This window comes from Acipenser ruthenus, chromosome 1 (assembly GCF_902713425.1).
Source record: "Acipenser ruthenus chromosome 1, fAciRut3.2 maternal haplotype, whole genome shotgun sequence".
In the NCBI taxonomy this organism is placed as follows: domain Eukaryota; kingdom Metazoa; phylum Chordata; class Actinopteri; order Acipenseriformes; family Acipenseridae; genus Acipenser; species Acipenser ruthenus.
Genome location: NC_081189.1, coordinates 58243722 through 58265710, shown reverse-complemented (window position 1 = coordinate 58265710; position 21989 = coordinate 58243722). Strand labels below are relative to the sequence as shown.

At 40.7% G+C, this 21989-nt stretch overlaps 1 protein-coding gene across 3 annotated transcripts in view; it reads right to left on the bottom strand.

Annotated features, from left to right (window-relative positions):
* Window positions 1-9657, bottom strand: part of anapc4 (anaphase promoting complex subunit 4) — a 34114-nt gene extending 24457 nt beyond the window's left edge. Inside the window, exons 1-10 of one of the 3 annotated variants that reach the window (XM_059026435.1) lie at window positions 9593-9657; window positions 8712-8829; window positions 8025-8130; window positions 7792-7924; window positions 7473-7547; window positions 5745-5771; window positions 5599-5643; window positions 5304-5388; window positions 4282-4389; window positions 3125-3208 (exon numbers count right to left, since the gene is read on the bottom strand). In XM_059026435.1, coding sequence (XP_058882418.1) covers window positions 3125-3208; window positions 4282-4389; window positions 5304-5388; window positions 5599-5643; window positions 5745-5771; window positions 7473-7547; window positions 7792-7924; window positions 8025-8130; window positions 8712-8829; window positions 9593-9633 — 822 coding nt within the window. In that variant the 5' untranslated portion in view covers window positions 9634-9657. Of the gene's footprint in view, window positions 1-3124; window positions 3209-4281; window positions 4390-5303; window positions 5389-5598; window positions 5644-5744; window positions 5772-7472; window positions 7548-7791; window positions 7925-8024; window positions 8131-8711; window positions 8830-9012; window positions 9153-9179; window positions 9339-9592 lie in introns of those variants that run through there. The other 2 variants (XM_034034716.3, XM_059026437.1) reach the window with 2 other exon arrangements.
* Between the last annotated feature and the right edge of the window lie 12332 nt (window positions 9658-21989).

Below are 21989 nucleotides of genomic sequence, written 5' to 3'. Positions count from 1 at the left end.
TCCCACCTGACGCAATCAACCTGGGCAGGGAGGAGAATTTAACTCCATCCATGCCAGTAGAGCCCTGCTCTGCCACAAAGATGCTGAAATATGTTTCGACAACATGGCTTTCCCAGTTCAAATGTATTGAACGATGTCTGCAGAACTAGGAAGCTCTGAGTGGGTTCTTCAGAACCCACTTCAAGGATGATGCAGAACCTGCAATAAAGAAAAAACAACCCAGAGAAGAAAGGCTGGTGGCAGTGTTTGACAACCCACTTTCTAAAGTTTACCTTTTGCTTCTGCATGCTGTTTTGCCTGTGTTCAATGAGTTCAATGAATTCTTACAATGTGAGGATGCACTGATTCGTCATCAACATTCTTCCATGATGAAGTTTTACCAGGATCTTCTGTCAAATTGTTCAACCAGTCGCCATTCATGCCAACAAGAACAACATACTGGATATCGACAACAAGAATCCAGACTTGTAACTGTCTGACAGAAATATATTTTTCGGGTTCGATACCACACAGTAAATTGCAAAGGATTGCCTGTTGCCTGCTGATTGCTCAAGATTCTTCATTGAAGTGAGAAAATTCTACATTGGTGCACTGGATTACATGAAGAAGTTTCCACTTCAGGATCCTCTGTTGCACAATGTTGCATTTCTTGATACTGCGAAATGACTTCAATGTGATTTTAACAAGATTGTGAGTGTTTTGTAGTTGTTTCCACCAATCATTCTGAAGACTACCGACAGGCTACAGAACGAGTTTGTAGATTTCCAGCTATGTGCTGATGTGGACCAGAGTGACTTCAAAGACATGCATATACAGTGCCTATAGAAAGTTCACACCGCCTTGAACTTTTTTCACATTTTGTTGCATCAGTGCCTCAGAGTTTCATGCGAGGATTTTTTTCCCACTTATCTACACACCATACTCCACACTGTTAAGGGTAAAAAAAAGGTTTTATTGAGAAAAAAATGATATATTAAAAATACAAAACTGAAAGATCATAATTGGATAAGTCTCCACCCCCCTGAGTTAATACTTGGTGGACGCAGCTTTGGCAGCAATTACAGCTGTGAGTCTGTTGGGATAGGTCTCTACCAACTTTGCACACCTAGATTTGGCAATATTTGACCATTCTTCTTTACAAAACTGTTCAAGCTCTGTCAAGTTCCTCGGGGAGCATTGATGGACAGCAATCTTCAAGTCATGCCACACGTTTTCGATTGGATTTAGGTCGGGGCTCTGACTGGGCCACTCCAGAACATTTACCTTTTTGTTCCTTAGCCACTCCAGTGTAGTTTTGGCTGTGTGCTTTGGGTCGTTGTCATGCTGAAAGGTGAACTTCCGTCCCAGTTTCAGCTTTCTGCAGAGGGCAGTAGGTTTTCCTCAAGGACTTCTCTGTACTTTGCTCCATTCATTTTCCCTTCTATCCTGACAAGTGCCCCAGTCCCTGCTGATGAGAAACATCCCCATAACATGATGCTGCCACCACCATGCGTTACAGTAGGGATGGTGTTCTTTGGGTGATGCGCTGTGTTGGGTTTACGCCAAACATAATGCTTTGCATTTAGGCCAAAAAGTTCCATTTTAGTTTCGTCAGACCACAAAACTTTTTGCCACATGGCTACAGAATCTCCTGAGTATTTTTTTGCATACTTCAAATGGGATTCAAGGTGTGCTTTCTTGAGTAATGGCTTCCTTCTTGCCACCCTACCATACAGGCCAGATTTGTGGAGTGCTTGGGATATTGTTGTCACATGCACACTTTGACCAGTCTTGGCCATAAAAGCCTGTAGCTCTTGCAAAGTTGCCATTGCCCTATTGGTAGCCTCTCTGATCAGTCTCCTTCTGGCTCGGTCATCCAGTTTGGAGGGACGGTCTGATCTAGGCAGGGTCTTAGTGGTGCCATACACTTTCCACTTCTTAATAATCGTGTTGACCGTGTTCCAAGGGATATTCAAGGCCTTTGATATTTTTTATACCCATCCCCTGATCTGTGCCTTTCAACAACTTTGTCCCGGAGTTCTTTTGAAAGTGCCTTGGTGCTCATGGTTGAGTCTTTGCTTTGAAATGCACTACTCAGCAGAGGGAACCTACAGAAACTGCTGAATTTATCCTGAAATCATGTGAATCGCTACAATTTAACACAGGTGGAGGCCACTTAACTTGGTGTGTGATTTTGAAGGCGATTGGTTACACCTGAGCTAATTTAGGATTGCTATTACAAGGGGGGTGGACACTTATCCAACCAAGCTATTTCAGTTTTCATTTTAATTAATTTTCTACAAATTTCTAGAATATTTTTTTTCACTTGGAAGTTGTGGGGTAGGATGTGTAGATAAATGAAAAAAACAACTTTTTTTTAATGTATTTTAATTCCAGGCTATAAGGCAACAAAAGGTGAAAATTTTGAAAGGGGGTGTAGACTTTCTATAGGCACTGTAGATATGATATGGCACCAGTTATCAAAGCTGACGGACCCAATTACTGAGCAGCCTAGGTTCCACCTGTTGTACAAAGTGGTAAAGGTCCTGTTGGTGCTCTCACACAGCAACGCATTTTGTGAGACACTTTTCATATTGTCCGGAAAGTGCAAACTGTCAGCAGCCAACTGAAATAACACAAAAGAAACTAGACCATCCACTAGTGTGTTCTATAATAAAGAAATTGACGCCAAACCAGGGATCCAAAAGACACTGTGTGTAATATTTGCTGCAAAAATCAATTTGCTCAATGACCAAAAGTGCTGTAAATGGTGCCCATCGGACTCGCTTGTTGAGAAAGCAAAACACATGACATAAAAAAAGAAATGTTCATTGGGTGTCCCACTGAGCAGTTTCCAAATGTTAGCAAGTATGGTTCACGCCCGACAAAGGCAACATTGCCTTGCCCTTCATGATCTTAACTTCATGCCCTGTTACAGCTAAGAGAAAATAAACTTTAAAACGTAGACTGAAATTTAAAGCTGACTAAAGAGATCAAGTCCAAAACAATACTAAATGTAGACAAAACAGCTTTTCACTTCAGAATTGAATTACCTGAAGATAATTAATCCAGCAGGTAATGACCAGAGATTAATGCTTAAGGATTCATACACATTAATAATGCAGTGCTTTGCAGGAAGTCTTACCTGTAGTAGGGTTGAGATATGAGTGAATTTCCTTGCCATTCGAGTGACTTCAGGAAGACAATCTGACAGCAAACTGGTGTCAAGCTGGAATAAAAACACAAATCATGTCACAATTATAAGCAAACCACAATCAATTCTGATAGTAACAGAGGTCAGTGAAACAAATTAGCTACTGTACTACAATCTACTGCTAGGACTTTCTTGTAAACATCTGTGAATACAAAGTTAGAGCTATCAGTATCAATGGGTTCTTTCCTGGTTATAAAAGTATTTATTATTATTTATTTATTTGGCAGACACCTTTATCCTCAGCGACGTACAGGTGTTACACGGCAGTACAGTGTTACAATGTAAGATTAATATTGAAGTACAGCACAGTTTACAGTAAGCGTCAAAAATACTACTAAAATGCAATATGAATTAGGGATTAGGGAACTAGGGACTAAGTAAGGATTCCAACAAGTTGTATCTACAATGACATATTAGTAGTGCAATAGTGCAAGAATAGTGCATAAGCTGAGGATCCAGTAACGTGGTGCGTAAGTCAGGCTAGCCCGTGCATAATAGAAGCAGTAGAGCAAGAGATCTATAAGTGCAGTAAACAGGAGGGTCTTGAGGCAGAAGGCAGTAAGAGATGGAGCAGTCCTTTAGTTCCCTGGCTAGTTCCACCACAGAGGGGCTAGGGAAGAGAAGGAGAAGGCACGGGAGGATGGAGAGTGGAGGGAAGGCATGATCAGTCAGCCAGTAGGGGAAGATAGCGGTAGGCAATAACTAAGGTCTTGAATTGAATGCGAGCAGAGATAGGTAGGCAGTGGAGGGTGTGAAGCAGAGAGGTAGCATGAGAGTAGCGAGGTTGGGAGAAAACAAGACGAGCAGCAGAATTTTGAATGAGCTGAAGGGGATGGATAGCCAAAGCAGGGAGACCAGCAAACAGAGTTACAGTAATACAATCAGGAGAGTACAAGAGCTTGGACCAGGAGTTGGGTGGAATAAGTAGAGAGAAAAAGGACAGATTCAGTAGATGTTGCTAAAAAAAAAAGCAGCAAGTGTGGGTGTGGGGCGGGATGTGTTCAGGTGGGGAGATGGAAGGAGAAGATGGTCTGGAGAATAGCTTCTGAATAAACTAAAGAACCAATTTCAAAGCTCAAAAAGTATACCTGAAAATAGGTGATTTCTGGTTCATTTTCCGTGGATTTTATTTCTGTGATAACTGACAGGGATTTAAGGTCACTGGACAAGCACAAACTCCGACAAGTTCCTGCAACCTAAGAAACAAATCAGTAATATTCTGTATCATTAAACAAGTATGGCGATACCATACATCCCCCACAGCAGTACATACAAAGTCAGAGCTATCATTACCATGAAAAGGTAAATCACCATGACCTTTGTATGTACAGTAAACAGATATATATACTTCAAAAAATTAAAAAAACTGATGCTTTAAAACTTCATTAAAACTAGGTAAGTGGTTCTCTGGATATACAGTATGAAAAACATACATACCATACAGACTGCATAACTATATACATCCAGCGGTCCAGATAAGCTGCGTGTCTGCTGTTTTTATGCATAAAAAAATACGAAATACGCACTAAATTTAAAATTTAATGCGTAAAAATATGCATAGCAATTTTGCTGTACAGCTTGCCTGCCTCCCCTCCCACCTCCCATAAAACTTCCACATCTCCCAGAAAACATTGTCTTCAGTTACTAGGAAACTGTACACAAGAAAAAAACAACCCAACAAACATTATCCTATTTCTGGTTAGCCTTGATGTCTTTGCAGCCAATCACAGTAAGAATAAGAACATTTCGAAGCTACACAGGTTGAAGCGTAAACACTCCAGTCCAGCTACAAATCCAACTGGAACCATCGTCAGAGGCAACCGCTAAAAAAAGGTGCCTATAATATTAAACAAACGGTTTTATAACTTATTAATGCATTTCCTTATTTTATTTATCTGACGTTTTAACACGTTCACTGAGTTTCAGAATTTCATGTTAAAATATAAGTAACGTAATTAATTTGCAGTCAGTGCGATACTTAGAACAAAATGTGCGAGCAGAAAAAGAGCACACGCGTGGTTGTACAGTAATTCAAAGTAACATTGCAGTTCAAATGGAAGGCAACATAGTACATTGATTGTTTAAAATCACAACTATATAAAATCCTTACCCCAGCCAGTGTAGCTATCTTGTACATTCCATATGCATACAGCTCAGTAAATCCAGAGCCTCCACCCAGGACAAGTATGTTAAGTCTGTGGGGTACAGGAAAAAGAGTAAATAGACAGAAAACAGTAAGAACCAGATATCAGTGGCCTTGTATAAAAGTAATTCAGGTCAATTTATTTATTTATTCATTCATTTAAGTACATTTAGAAAGAATGATCAAAAATATATATATTTTACAGTTTATAGAATAAAAGTAGGAAAAGAATTTTGAAAACAGTATTTTAACAAAAACCTACCGTACATCACCCAGAAGCTTCATAACCTCATCTGATTTTTCTTCACTAAAAAGAAAAACACAGATCAGTTTAATTCAAGAAACATAACAGTAAATACAAAAATCAATTTTAAAAGAGATTTCAATGAAAAACTAAACATAACGTACCTAAATATTTTTGATGTTGCGCTGTAGCTGGAAGAAAATACAACATATTAGCAAAACCGGGTGTATAAACAATTATAGAAAAAGGACAGCTTTTTAAGGCTTGAAATGTTCTGGATTGTAATGTGGTGAATTTGATCCCTGGCTGAAGTTCAAATAAAATAAAACTGGTAACCCTGGCCCTAATCTCAGTCCCTTGAAAGCTGCATTAAAGAAGACTGACAATTCCCAGTTTGAACATTGACCCTGTTCACATTTGCCGCCCCATATTTAGGTCTGCAACTGCATTCACATTTGCGTTTTTTTAAGGTGTGGCGAACTGATTTTTTTTTTTTTTGATGGAACAATAGCCTCCACTCAGAATGGAAGAGCGACCGGGATATACAGTAATCCTTTTGTAGCAGATGTTTCATATTAATATATATTTTTTTCAATGCAGCACAGTAGCAATTTTATGGTATATATTAAAAAATATATATTGACTATTTTGACTTACTGTTAGATGGTGTGTAACAGGGTGATGGTCCGAGCTTACAAGCTTGCAACTTGCTAGTGTTGACAGGTATAAATATTTATGTTCGTAACGGAAGCTTCACTCAGACTGCAAACTATCAGGTTATACACAATGACTGACATTCACAAGACAGTCTCAGACTGACCACCTAATTACTACTGCTCCCTCCTGAGGAAAGACACGCCATTAAATAACGTTACATACATTGTTTCTTTTCATTTATACGTCTTTGTTTACAAACACAATCGGTAAACGATTCCATCGTTTACTCGTTATTATTATCATTGTTATTATTTTTCTCTAGTCCCTAACCATTACCAGTAAAGACTGGACATTAGCATTACCCCTTCTCTTGGAAGATTACCGAACATATGGCTATGTAACAAAACCCTTGTCTCACAACTCACAGCGACAACTTCATTAAGGGAATCACCCCTTGTAAATACAGCAATACACCGTCACAGATCAAATACACTTTGCTCAACAACATGAACAATACATAATAAATTACTGATCTAGCGCCAGCAGAATAACATTAACAATAATAATCACAGTAACAGGTATTAATGTATTAGTGTGGGTCTGACCCTTACATGGTGCATCAACGACCTTAATATGACCATAAAATTAAGCATAATTATGAATGCACTGCAGCTCGTATATTATGTGAAAGAAACAACCTGAACGTTAACCAGCTAGATTTTTTTTTTATGTAATATTTTTATAATTAAAGTTGTGTGATGTAGAAATAATTACCATTCAGCACAGCATTCAGCTTTCTATTTACCTTTCGCATCCATGGGAGTATGGGAGTGTCTACTGAGCTATGTAAACACATTGGTGTGCTATAAAAAGCCAGCCCTAAATCTGCTTTGCGTTCATATATATGTAAAGGCCGGCCCTGGTTCTGGATTGCAGGCCCTGGGCCGCATCGAAACAGTGGCCTAAATCTGGGCTGGCCCTTGGCTGCCTTTTCTTTTTTTGGACTGTTCACATATGAGAAAAGGCGGCCCTCAAATCGCAAGTGTGAACGGGGTCATACTGTACTGTAACTAAGAATTTCAAATGCTAAAGTGAGAAGTAAGACAAACATTTACTGTAAGCAGCACAAGTAGAAAGTAATAAGGGCAACATATTTCCATTTTGCACTTTTAGATTAAAGTCAAGAAATATAAAGATTGTAAAACAATTTAGAACAGCTTCAAATAAACATTTACCTTTTTGGCAATGCAGGTAACTTGGGCAAGAAATGGCTTGTTTCATCCTCCGCATTACAAAATGAAGTGAGAGTACTGGAAAAAACAGGGCACTTAATGTACAATGGGTTTAACACATCATGAAGCTCTGCAATGCAACTGAAAAAATATTGTTCCTGTGTTGGTTTAAAAGCTAAATGTGTTAATGACAACTACAACCATAAAATGTAAAATATTTTAGTACGTTTTTTAAAGACCAATTTGTTATACTTTTTTTTTTTTAAAGAATTTTGTCAACAGCAGTGGACTGCATTGATTTATTTTCTAGTTAACAATATACCTGCTCTCTTCTGAAACTTCCATCCAGTGCATACAGGACACCAGGCTTTCCACTGGGAAAAAGTGCAAGATTTCTGCTTTCTCCACATCACAAAGAATAACCTGCTTGGTGTCAGCAAGACTAAAGGCTATAACTAAAAACAAAGGAAAATGACAGTAAAATAACTGTACCACAGAGCAACTGCCTTATAAGTACACATGCTGCGGGGGAGGGGGAGCGTGCTTTGCCCTTACTTTTGCCATCAGGTCTCCAGGCAAGTGAAGTGATTTCCTTGCCAGTGTCTTCATTTGGGGCTAGGCTCCAAACACGCTGGAAACTCGCCAGTCGGTGCAACAAAAGCTGAAAATTAAAAGACACAGTGTCAAGCTCTCTTCACCACACCCCCTCCTACCTCCAATCCCTTGTGTCTCCCTACACCCTGTCCTCCTCTACAGGCTGACTGGTCATGCCTTCCCTCCACTCTCCCTCCTCCCGTGCCACTCCTACTCTTGCCTATCCCCTCTGTGGTGGAACTAGCCCGCGAACTTCAGGACTGCTCCAACTCGCACTGCCTTCCGCCACCTCCTCAAGACCCACCTGTTTACTGCACTTATAGATCTCTTGCTCTACTGTTCCTATTCTGCACTGGGCTTGCCTGACCTATGCACCATGCTACTGGATCCTCAGCTAATGCGCTATCCTTGCACTACAGCACTACTGTGTCAAATTTGTAGATATAACTTGTAATCTTAACTTGTTGCATCCTAGTTCATATCGTATTTTAGTTGTATTATTTGCACAATATTAAGCTTGAATTGTAATCCTTTACTGCCCTGTAACACCTGTAAGTCACCTTGGAGAAAGGCGTCTGCCAAATGAATAATAATAATAATAATAATAATAATAATAATAATAATAATAATAATAATAATTTGCCCTACCTCCCCAGCTTTGTTCGCAAGTGCTATAAGATCCCTCTTAGGAGACCAGACCATAAAAAGTATTGAGTTAGGAAGCTGCTTTTCCCCAACTTGACGAAATGCAGGCATCTTTGGTAACCTGCAAGAAATACAATCGTTATAATTTAATAATAATAATAATAATAATAATAATAATAATAATCTATAAAACAAAAATAATAAATAAGAAGCAATATTTGGTAGCCTACTGTACTAATTTAACACAACTATTGGACTAATAGTAAATTCAAGCATTGTCTACACTTTTAATTTTTTGCCTTACTTTTGCTGGATCAACACACCAGCGAACACAGAAACACAAAACAAGAGGATACAGAAATGCCGCCCTCGTTTAAGTGTAGCCGGGGAAAATAAAGAAAATCCGAACAAGAACAAATACCGTATTTTTTTTTTTTTAAATTATTCATTCGTATACAATTCTATACATACCTCGATGTTTTATTTAAAGGAATTAATTTGTAGTATAAGCAACAACATTGACTTTATATCTAATGAAAACAGCAATTTGGTCTCTAAAATTCGTGTTACATATATTTTAATTCCTTCTCATGCAAAGCGCCATTACCGTCAAACACTAAGAAGCTGTCTGTTTACCAATCACAAGCAACCTAGAAAGGACCAATGAAGTTGCTATGTACGGTGGGCCATCTAGGACCTTTCATCGTAACCAGAAAAAACCGAAGCAGGCTTACAGTAAAATAGTTTACTAATTATTTATTTTCATGTTTAACCAGGTAAGTCAACACCATCGCAAAACGTGCTTAAGAGAGTTTTAGTTGATGTTTCATTTATGGACTTTTTAGGTTTGACATTTTAAAACATGAACAAGTTAGTTTCCATACCTGATCGATGAAATCGTGCAATACATCCCATGCAAAACCATACCTCCGTATGATGATGCTTTGGTGCAACAGCTGCTTCACAAAAGACGAAGTTAGTTTATTTAGAATGAGTGTTGAATGTTCTGACCATCTATGGAACTTAAGACAACTTTCACAGTAATGGTGTCTGGGTGTAACTCACTTTTGGATATATTATTTAAAACATGACTCAATTAATGTACTATTTTGCCGAACCGCGAGTCTCACAGGTAGGGATTTCTCACAGGGTGCGGTCCGAACCCAGAACCAGCATCTGAGCCTCCCCTCTAAATAGGCATGCATGCGCAAGCCCATAGCAAAGTACAGTCATTTAAAATTGTCATTGTGTATATTAGATTCTTACGCTTAGGATAATACAAAAAAAAAAAAAAAAAAAAACCCGTAAACGTGAGCTTAAACCCTTAGATGAGAGGTTCTCACTTTTTTTGTTAACGGACCGTTCAAACCCAATAATAATCACAGTCGCTCAACTGAGAAACTAATTGACGGAAGTAGCTATATAATGTAGGTCTACGTGAGGGTTATGATTTAATTTTTTTTTTTTTTTTTTTTTTTAAATTTGATAACTTTTTTTCTTTTAATTGGGAAGAATTATTTAATGAAAAAATCGAGCGAACATTTCTAAATTCAGTATAATCAAGAGAGTAGCTATCGGGTTTTATGCAGTAAAAAAGCAAACGTATTATATATATATATATATATATATATATATATATATATATATATATATATATATATATATATATATATATATATATATATACTGACAAGTTACAGTCTAGCTGGGATGATTTAAATGCTTAAAGAAAAATAAATAATTTATCCGCTCCAATGCTTTACTTATTTTTAACGTTGATGTCTTTACCAGCCCAGACCTGGAGCCCAGCGGACCAGGAACAGCCAGGGAGACCAGTGTGGGCCGAATTTTGTTGCCACTCGGATGTAGGTTATTATAGTTGTGTCGAACCAATCAGATGTTTAAGAAGGGGTCTCTTGCAGTGGTGAATAGGGGTGCTAGTGGTTCTTATACCACATGCGTAATGACACGAGTCTCCTCGAGTATATTCACATCCATGGCAATAACATGGAATACTCATCATTGACATTATATTAACAGTTCGTTCTAAAAAAAAGACGTGTCTGTTTGGCAATACAACGGGACGATGGTTTAAGTGTGTGCAGTCTGTTTAAAACATTTTGAACCCACCCCCCGCCCCCGGAAATTGGTAGGCAATTGAAATTATTTGTTAGGCAATGCCTACAATTACCTACCGCTATGTCCGCCACTGGTCTCTTGTATTATAAGTTATGTTTGTATTTTTTAAAGCACAGATAGCCATGGATGATAGAATGCTTACCTTTCCAGTAACAATTATCCACAATCCTACTCCAAGCAACAGAAGCTAACTTTAAGATATGCTTGAAATGTTTCATTCAAAGTAAGTAAATGAAATAGTGGACTCTTACATTCAGTGTTAAGTATTATAGGACAAGCCCATTTTTTTTTCCGTTTCAGTAACCCTAATGGATTTGATTAAATGTCACTGAAATATGTGGATCCTGCATTGTGATTTAGGTGACCTTTTAGAATACCTGAAATACATGCTTTTCTAAATTAAGTTTTCTGGGATTTCTTGGGACAAATTGCTGCAATCAACCAACACCACAGTGAACATGGTAAATATACCTATATTGTTATACAACTTATATATTTCTAACTATTTATTTATTTATTTATTTATTTATTATTTATTAGTAGTAGTATTTAGTTGTTTAATAAATAAGTGTACGTTTGATACATTTTACTTGTGTGTGTTTACTTAACCACAACAACTAATTACATTAAGAAGAATAATCTATGTTATGGTATTTTCTGATAACATTGGTGAGTAGGTGTTGTGTATTTTGGAATGATTGCGCTATTTCTATGTATGATTTGCTGACACTGGACATCCCCTAGAAGATCACAACATATACTATATATATATATATATATATATACACACAGTGCCTATAGTAAGTATTCAGCCCCCTTGGGATTTATTTTCCTTTGATTGACATAACCTACTCAACACTTTCAATGTGTGAAAAAATGGGGGGTGAAAAAACAAATCAATTAAAAATAAAAACCTGAAAAGTCTTCATTAGATAAGTATTCACCCCCTTTGCTATGACACTCCTAAATAAGCTCAGGTGCAACCAATTGCCTTCAGAATTCACACAATAAGTTAAATAGTCCATCTGTGTGCAATAAAAGTGGTTCACATGATTTCAGATGAAATACACCTGTCTCTGTAAGGTCCCACAGTTGGGTAGTGCATTCAAAGCAAAGATACTACCATGAAGACCAAGGAGCTTTCAAAACAACTCTGGGATAAAGTTGTGGAAAGGCACAGATCAGGGGAGGGTTATAAAAAGATTTCAAAGGTATTGAATATCCTAAGTCGATCATTAAGAAGTGGTAGGTATACGGCACCACCCAGAATCTGCTTAGAGCAGGCTGTCCTCCCAAACTGAGCAGCCGGGTAAGAAGGGCATTGGTCAGAGAAGCCAGCAATAGGCCAGCGACAACTCTGAAAGACCTACAGCGTTCCATGGCTGAGATGGAAGAAACTGTCCATGTGTCAGCAATAGCTCAGGTACTCCACAAATCTGGCCTGTATGGAAGAGTGGCAAGAAGGAAGCCATTTCTGAAAAAACCTCATGTAAAATCCTGCTTGGAATTTGCAAAAAGGCATGTGGGAGACTGAAAAGATGTGGCAAAAGATTCTATGGTCCGATGAAACAAAAATGGAACTATTTGGCCTAAATGCAAAGCGTTATGTCTGGTGCAAACCCAACACAGCACATCACCCAGGTAACACCAACCCTACTGTGAAGCATGGTGGTGGCAGCATCATGCTATGAGGATGCTTTTCATCGGCAGGGACTGGGAAGCGTGTCAGTGTAGAGGGCAAAATGGATGGAGCTAAATACAGGCAAATCCTTGAGGAAAACCTGCTTCAGTCTGCAAAAGACCTAAGACTGGGACGGAGATTCACCTTTCAGCAAGACAATGACCCCAAGCACCCAGCCAAAGCGACACTGGAGTGGCTTAAAAACAAGAAAGTTAATGTCCTAGAGTGGTCCAGTCAAAGCCCGGACTTGAAATCGATTGAGAATCTGTGGCAAGACTTGAAGATTGCTGTCCACCAACGATCCCCATCCAACTTGACAGAGCTTGAACAATTTGGCTAAGAAGAATGGGCGATGTGCAAACCTGGTAGAGACTTACCCCAAAAGACCCACAGCTGTAATTGCTGCCAAAGGTGTTTCTACCAAGTATTGACTCGGTGGTGAATACTTATCTAACAAAGACAATTCAGTTTTTTTTTTATTTTTCATTAACTTGTTTCACAATAAAAATTATCTTGCCTCTTCAAAGTGTTGAGTAGGTTGTGTAAATCAAAGGAAAAAAAAAATCCCATTTAAATGCATCAAGATTTCAGGTTGTAACACAACAAACTGTGAAAACATCCAAGGGGGGTGAATACTTACTATAGGCACTGTAGGGCAGCAGTGTGGAGTAGTGGTTAGGGCTCTGGACTCTTGACCGAAGGGTCTAGGGTTCAATCCCCGGTGGGGGACACTGCTGCTGTACCCTTGAGCAAGGTACTTTACCTAGATTGCTCCAGTAAAAACCCAACTGTATAAATGGGTAATTGTATGTAAAATGTAATTGTATGTAAAATAATGTGATATCTTGTAACAATTGTAAGTCGTCCTGGATAAGGGTGTCTGCTAAGAAATAAATAATAATAATAATAATAATAAGTATTCACCCAAAATCATCAATTCCCACACTGGCGACACTGAGGATGCAGCGCTGGGCTCAGACTTTGCTTGCTTACACGTATGACATTGAATACCGTAAACCTGCTGATCATGCAAATGTGGATGCTGTCCCCAGGTTGCCATGGCGGGACACTGCAAACACAGCTGAAGAAGGTGAGCTGTTCTATTTCTCTACACTGCAGAAGCCACATGGAAAGATCCATGGTTGTCCAAAGTGTGGGACTACACATTGAATGGGTGGCCCAGATATGTGTCAGATGAAGCCCTATGAATGTATTTTACCAAGAAAGATGAGCTGTCAGAAGAACAAGGCTGTGTGCTGTATGAGAGAAGCTGTTAAAGGACCTGCATGAAGAACACCCCGGTATTTGCCACATGAAGTCATTAGCTAGGAGTTACCTGTGGTGGCCGGGCCTGGACAGGGATATAGAGCGCAAGGTACAGAGCTGTGGAGCCTGTATGGCGGTATAGAAGATGCCAGCCGTTGCCACACTACACCCCTGGAAATGGCCTACCAAAGTATGTGGCCTGTTTGCTTCTTACGGTTTACCAGAAGAAGTAGTATCGGATAATAAAAAATAAAAAAAAAACCCTTGCTGTGGGAAAATTGCTGTTGTTCCTGAACCTATATGAAATAAAAAATAGAAGTGGGGGTGTTTATGTGAATTTGTTATTGTGAAAACTTTTTTTACATTATGTTAATGTATAATTGTATTACTTTTAGCAAACAATATGAAATACTAAACTGAAATCGCAAGCTATTTTCTATGTGTTACGTTTGAAGTGTGTAATACTATAATTAACTAATTGTTGAAATAATTGTTGCATACTAATTGTTCGGACTGTGGTTTCGTTGACGAATCAACAGTTTTCTGTGGATTCGCAGCACAAACTACCAAAAAGGACGAACTAAAACTGAATAACTTTTCCTTCAACTACAAGGCTAGAAATCCTCTTGTTTCAAAACCTGGAACCTTGTAATAGAAATTACCTGGAGAGAGATATTACAACGCCCAATGGTCTGCCTTGCAGATGACAACTTGCATTCCATCACAAATCTGTTTGGGCTTGAGTTGGCCAAGGGGGTTTGTTGATTTTTCTTTGAACATCTGCCATGCAGTCTGCATCAGCCAGGCAAAAATGTCTGCAAGTTTCAACTACTGTGAATCTAGAGGAACAGCTATCGTTTGTGGAATTAATGTCCTAAAAGTTGATAAAGCTATAATAGCAAAGACATTGGTTTAACATGGCTATCTAGACCAGCATACATTCTCACAGACAGCAATAAAGAGAAGATGAGTACACTCCAGCACCACAGTTAACAGTCTTACAAAAGGTTCAATCTACCTTTTTAGAAACAATATATGGAAAATAACAGCACTTGAACCATGCTTAGTTAAAACTGGCTTGATCACAACTTACCATGAAAGCTACTGACTGAAGACCCAAAACATTGTCAGAACTAGCTGGTACCACATGAAGAGTTTCTTGTACTGGTACAGGGGAATCTCACATAGTACCAGAAGATACTGCATACTGCATGCACGGTTCAATGCGGGCTGAAAACCCCTGCTATTGAACCAGGCATGGAGAGGAGACCCAAAGGACGGGTCTGGGAAGCTGCTGCCATCAAGCCCAGAAGTCTCTGAAATGTCACTACTGTAAGGGCTGTATTGAGCTGAAAAAGCTTCAAACAGGCAGCTATTGTCTGCACTCTGTCGTCTGACAGCATGGACAGTATGGACCTGGAGTCCAATTGCACTACTAGATAGGAGGTTGTCTGAAAAGGTGTTAGCTGGCTCTTTGCACGATTCACCGACAGGCCTAACCGATGAAGGTGGCTGGTGAATAGAATGGGCCTCTGCCTACACTGGAGACATGCGGAAGGGTGGTGGGTAATTCACTGACACACACGGGAGACAGAAGTTTTAGTTGCAAACACCGCACTGGTGCCCAGTTTTATTGTTTCAGATGTTTTTCTTATTGCCCGCAGAGGGCGCTGTTGTCAGACAATGGTACACAGGACCACAGGAATACCAATACTGGTAAAACAGTGAGAAATTGGCACACTCACAGGTGCTCAAAATAATAATGAAAACAAAAGGCAAAAGAAAAAGGGAAAATAAAACACAGTAATAAAACTACAAAACAGGACTCCCGAGTGGCGCATCCAGTAAAAGCACTTGTGTAGAATTCGCCCTATAGTCTGGACGGCGCGAGTTCGAGTCCAGGCTATTCCTTTGCCGACCGAGGACGGGAGCTCCCAGGGGGCGGCGCTCAATTGGCCGAGCGCCGCCCAGGGGGAGGGAGGGTTAGGTCAGCCAGGGTGTCCTCTGCTCACCGTGCACCAGTGACCCCTGTAGTCTGGCTGGGCGCCTGCGGGCTTGCCTGCAAGCTACACGCTTCGGAGGACAGTGTGTGTTTGTCTTCGCCCTCCTGAGTCAGCGCAGGGGTGGTAGCGGCGAGCTGAGCATAATAAAATAATTGGCCATTCCAAATTGGGAGAAAATAATAAAAAATAATTGGCAACAACTAAATTAAAAAAAAAACAAAAAAAAACTACAAAACAAAATTGCTGCTTATGCTTACTAAGCCGGTCAGTACGGGCCTCCGACCTACGCTCAGTTATCCTATACACTTGGGTGGCCAGAGTTCCCTGTACAGCTACACACGTCCCCTCGGGTACGTAATTATTTCTTCTATTTTTTTTGTTTCTTTCAAGGCAGGCTATCTCACTCTCTCACCGTGCTTGCCTGTTCTTTGTTTATACTGACGTCTTCCGCCAGCATCACTGGGTATCCTCTCTCTGGCCACCCCAATGCACAACCGCGCGCAGTTCTTATGGGCCGAGCAATCCCCCAAGGCCCGCCTCTCAGCCACTCAGAGAGAGGGAAAGCAAACACACCATCTTCCCCACCTCTGTGTCATCACCATGACTGACAGGCGGATCTTGCGAGACTGCTGCCCTCTTCCTGCAGAACCACAGACACACCAGATTGTCAGTACAGATCACAACTTGCAGCTTTGTGTACAAGACGTGGCTTGTGCTTCCAGACCAATTCAGAAATTTACAATCTTATCAAATTGTCTCCAAAGCTTTTGAATGTATTTGAGTAAATGCAGAAGGAATTAGCTGATCCAGACACTGGTGTTAAATCTATGAAGCCCCACTGTGCAACGAGATGGACTGCTTGTTGACAACAATAGAAATGACGTATCTACAAAAGGTATACAATCAAACCTTGAAAAATGTTCAACTCTTTTTGGCTTGCTTTTGTCTCAGACTGTATTTCAAGTAACAGACACTGTTTCAAGGGCTGGGGAGGCCCAATCTATGGATGCCATGACAGCTAGGCAGCTGGTAGACTCACTGAAATCTCAGTTAAATAGGCTGAGACAGGACTTTGGGGTATTTTGGAACAAAACTGAAGACTTGGATAAGTACATGGTAATACCTGTAATAGCACCAAAATGTTTTCTGCAGGTATTGTTTCGAATGTAATGATGCTATCAATGGCGAACTGAAACGTAGGTTTGTCTACAAAGACCTAAATGTTCTGGAGAATATTGAAAACGTACTGCTAAGTTTCGCTAATGACAAGGAAGTGGACACTGAAACTGAGCAACAGCAAAATGCAGTCGAGAAACTAAGAGACCACTATCAGCAAACTTCCACAACAACTAGCAATGCTAAGTAATGTTGTCAAGACATACAATGCTCAATGCGCGGCAATCATAAAGCATGTCACCAAGCTGACCACACTTGGAACCAAATTCAAAAGTTGTCCTTTTACTAAAATACTGTTTCCAGATGTAAAGACAGTGCTGAAACTATATTTCACTGTTCCAATGACTTCTTGCACAGCTGAATGTTCATTTTCGGCTTAGCGATGGCTGGAGATCTATCTAAGGCATAGTATGCACCAGATAACTTTAAATGCAGTGGCTTTGCTAGCAGACACAAAGACAGAACTGACACTGTAAATACTGGAAGAATTATGGACTTGCTCATATCCAAATATAAGCGGAGAGAAGCCTACTTTGGCAGGGCAAAATTTTAATTGTCATCAGCAGACCTCAAGCCGTCACACGATAAGAAAATGTTTTATTTGTATGCAGGGTTATTATTTTGTTTATTGCGGTAAAATACTATATATCATTCAGTTTTGTCATAATGTAGAGGTATCATTTTTGTATAACATGGATATGTGGTTTTAAATGAGATATGGTATGTAGTTTGTATTTTGTGAGTATCCTGGTTGTTATCCTGTAATGGATAATGGTATATGAGCAATTTTTTAATGTTTTTTAACAGGGGGGGAACAGGGGGGGCAGGCAGAGCACTGCGCTTAAGCAGCAGATCAGCAAGCACTGTGCTCTGATGGGAAACAGCTGCCCAGAGTTTCTCCATTTGCTCTGAGTCAGCCAGTCTCTTGGACCAGTAGCTCTTCCTCTTCCGCTTCTTCGGAGGGGGAGGAGCAGAAGGAGAAGGGGAGGCAGAGGATGATGAAGAAGACTGTAAATATGGCTTCTTACATGGACTTTTTCTACTCTCTCTTGGCCCAGAGCCACCTGGAGAGGACGCAGCCACGTCTTTAACAAACAATGGGGGAGAGCCCTGCCCAAGTGGAATGGACATGGATCGCTCTTCAGAGCTGAGAGACACACGTTTCTCCAGTTTGCGCTTAGCAAAATTTGCACAAAACTCACAGAAGCCAGTGATTGCCTGTTTTGAGTGCCTGTTTTGCATGCTCTGACCCTAGGAAGGTAGTGCACCTGCCGTGCTTATCCTCCACTGGGAGACTGACTTGCATATGTCACAGGAAAAAACCCTGGCATGATGCAATGCAGTGTAACTATTGCCTCAGTCTACTCAAGCAGCAACGCAGCTGCACAGTAATGTAACAGTGCAGTGTACAGTACTGTAAAAACTGAACAGTAAAAATGAAACAAGCGGTATGGTACCCTCGGTACTGTATATGTAGTGTTCTGCGTTTCCGGTTTATATAGGAATTTTAACTGAAAAATTTCAGGATTTTGTTTTAACTGGAAGTCGGTTTTTACTGATTTATACCTGATTGTTGTCTATTATTCAATATTTTCCTGGTACTGTTTTCTAGGAAATACACAATATTTTGATTAAAATACTGTTTTATTTTGACTCCGACATTGTAATAAGCAGCCCTACACTGTATCCTAGGATACAGCAGACGTTTAGACGTCAGAGGATCAAATAACGTTCAGATGTGGTTCACTTCACTTCACAAACACATTATCACCTGATTATGTTGGCCAATCAGAGTCTGACTGTTGTGGCAATTACTGGGCGAAGTAACTACTAGCTTGATCAAAAACTAAATTGAAGGGCTTGCGAGTGGCGCACCCGGTAAAGGCGCGCCACGTGGAGTGCAGGAATGCGCCCTATAGCCTGGACGTCGCCAGTTTGAGTCCAGACTATTCCACTGCCTATCTTGGACGGGAGTTCCATGGGGGCGGTGCACAATTGGCCAAAAGCCGCCCAGGACGGGGTGGGGGGGGGATGTTTGGGTCAGCCAGGGTGTCCTCAGTTCACAGTGCACCAGCGACCCCTGTAGTCTGGCAGGGCGCCTGTGGGCTTGCCTGTAAGCTGCGTTGTCTTCCGACGCTGTAGCTCTGAGGTGACTGCATGGTGAGTCTGCAGTGTGAAAATAAGTGGTCGGCTGACGGCACACACTTCGGAGGACAGCATGTGTATGCTGCTCCCGAGTCAGCGCAGGGGTGGTAGCGGTGAGCTGAGCTTAAATAATATTGGATAATTGGATATTCAAAATTGGAAAAAAATAATGAAAAATAATTGGCGACTACTAAATAATAATAAAAAAAAAATTGAAATACACGAAAATATTATATTTTTAGTGGATGTGGAATGGGGAGAAAACGTAAATCAGTTATGAATTTTCATGATGATTGATTCCATCATACGAGAGTAGATGTTAAAACTTCATGCTGATTTGAACTCGGCTCTCGCCAAGATAAGCACCAACTAAGGCGTAGCTTTGAAGTAAACTAATGGGATCCATATGTGTCTCCATCCATTTACGTTTCCTTCCATATGATGATGTAGATATCCTTCTGTCTGGTGTTAATGGCTGAAGTGTAATGCTGGCTCCAGGGATCAGCTTATTTTGCCTCCCTGGCGCATCAGCACACACAACGGCTGCGATGCTGGCTCCGGGGATCAACCACAGTGCAGTCTCCCCAGCGCATCAGCATGACAACAGTCTGGATTGAGCTAAGTAGGGTACATCTCCGATAATCTTAATCGTAAATATTTGACAGAAAATGGTGATGCTTTAGTTGGTAAACTTATAGAACGCATTGATGGAAATGTCCAGTGTGATTTTTGACGCGTCTCCCAATGGCTTGCATTGCCCAGTTCTGTCAATTTTCTTTTCTTTTTATGATTTCAAGGCGAATAAATCTGGCTTGTTTTGTGCTGATGTCATGTTCATACCTTCTGTAGATACTATTTCCATCAGCACAGCGATTGCCAAAATGTTCGCAAAGTAGGCCCAACCAGCTAACTTGGGAAAATATGGCTTTGACTTGCACAGATTCTGCTTCATCATACATGCCAGGGACATTAAACTTAATCAGAAATCAGAACTGCTACGCATCATATTCCACATGTAAAGTGTGTATACTGAGATTTTTACCGATGTTTCAATTAAAAACTATTTTTACCGATTTTATCCCTATTTTAATATACCTGTATATAAAACAAAGTCTGAAAAGTTCCCAGAATTTTTTTTTTTAAGATAAAATCCAAAAATGCAGAACACTATGTATACATGCGGTGACTTGTTTGGGTCAGTACGGTACCCTTGGCATGGTGCCCTTGGTATGGTACACATGTGGTGACTTGTACCGGGTCGGTACGGTACACTTGCGATGACTTGTACCGGGTCATTAGGGTACCCACGGCCTTGGTATGGTACATGTGCGGTGACTTGGACCTGGTCGGTATGGTACCCTCAGCCTCGGTACATGTGCGGTGATTTGTACCGGGTCAATACGGTACCCTCGGCCTCGTTATGGTACATGTGCGGTGACTTGCACCGGGTCGGTATGGTACTGGTGCGGTAACCTCGAACCCATTTCGGTGGATGCCGGGTCAGGAACGGAGCGAGTCGGTGACCTACAGGTCTACTCGGTTCACGTTACCATAAGAAGCAATATACAGGGTTGCCCATCTGTATAGCTTCTGGCAAACCCAAACAGTCCAAACGCATACAAGTAAGCAGGCACCAAGATGGCAGCAAGCTACCGTGGCAGAGACTGCAAGCACTCTAAAACGATGCGCGAATCTCGGTCAACGCAGAGCTGCTGAGCCTAGCAGCTGTGCTCATGTTTCTACAAAAAAAAAACAAAAAAACACAAAAACAGACCAGTGGAAGAACTCTCACAAAAAATAGTAATCACAATGTTACAGTTCAACTAATAATAAACTCCAGCCGGAGCTAAGCAGCCTTTACAGAGAGCATAAGTCTGCCGACTCAAGTTGCTTGATCCCTGGGAAGGGCCGACACAAGCCACCGGCTCCATGTGGGGCACAAGGCCGCTGCGGGACGTAACAAGCAACAGGCTGTGCAAAAATGGCGTGTAATAATAATGCAATGCCAAAAATGATCACATTAGTAGTGTAATACAAAATAGTGAAATAGACACAGATAGAAGTAACAGGTATCTGTCTGTGGCTCTCCTGTTGGGTTCAGTTCTGAAAGGAAACAATGATGCTGGTATCTGTGTGTGCAGTCTTCTTATGCCCTCAGGGACGGGCATGACTGCATCACAGCCGCTGGCACGCAGCTTTGGTATATCTATTCAGGTTTTGGGGTCTTTACAGGTAAATACCCATTCGGTAATGGTTACATTTCGTACTTGATAGGGAACTGCCTAACACCACTGCAAAGCAGGGAGAATGCTACCTTGAATTCAGGTGAATAACAGGGGCAGTGTGAATTGAAGTGGGAGTGTCTAACTCTTTCCTCAGACATCATCTGAGAAAAGGATTTCTAAGAAAGTGCACCATCACAGTCCTTGCATTTCCAGTAATCTTTTGTGGGAGCTATACTATGGTAAGTAATCCAAAGGTAATTAGATTACTTACAGCCTCACCCAAACCGAGGCAGAGAGCAAACCTTTACTGTTATTTTAATAACATTTTACTTGAACACAGACAAACAGGCATATTCTAATTGAAATATTGGCTGTACCTATTTGGACGCATGCAGTCTGTTTTCTATGATGGAAGCGGTGCTGAAGCAAACCCGGTCACTTGCGGTGTCCCTCAAGGGTCTGTTCTTGGGCCTCTTCTCTTCAACATCTACATGCTTCCATTGGGTCATCTCATCCGCCAACATAGCCTCATGTTTCACTCCTATGCAGATGACACCCAGCTCTACCTAAAACTAGACCCTGGATATCCCTCTGCCATGGTCCGGCTCTCAGCTTGCATCCGACATCGAGGCCTGGATCAGTTTTC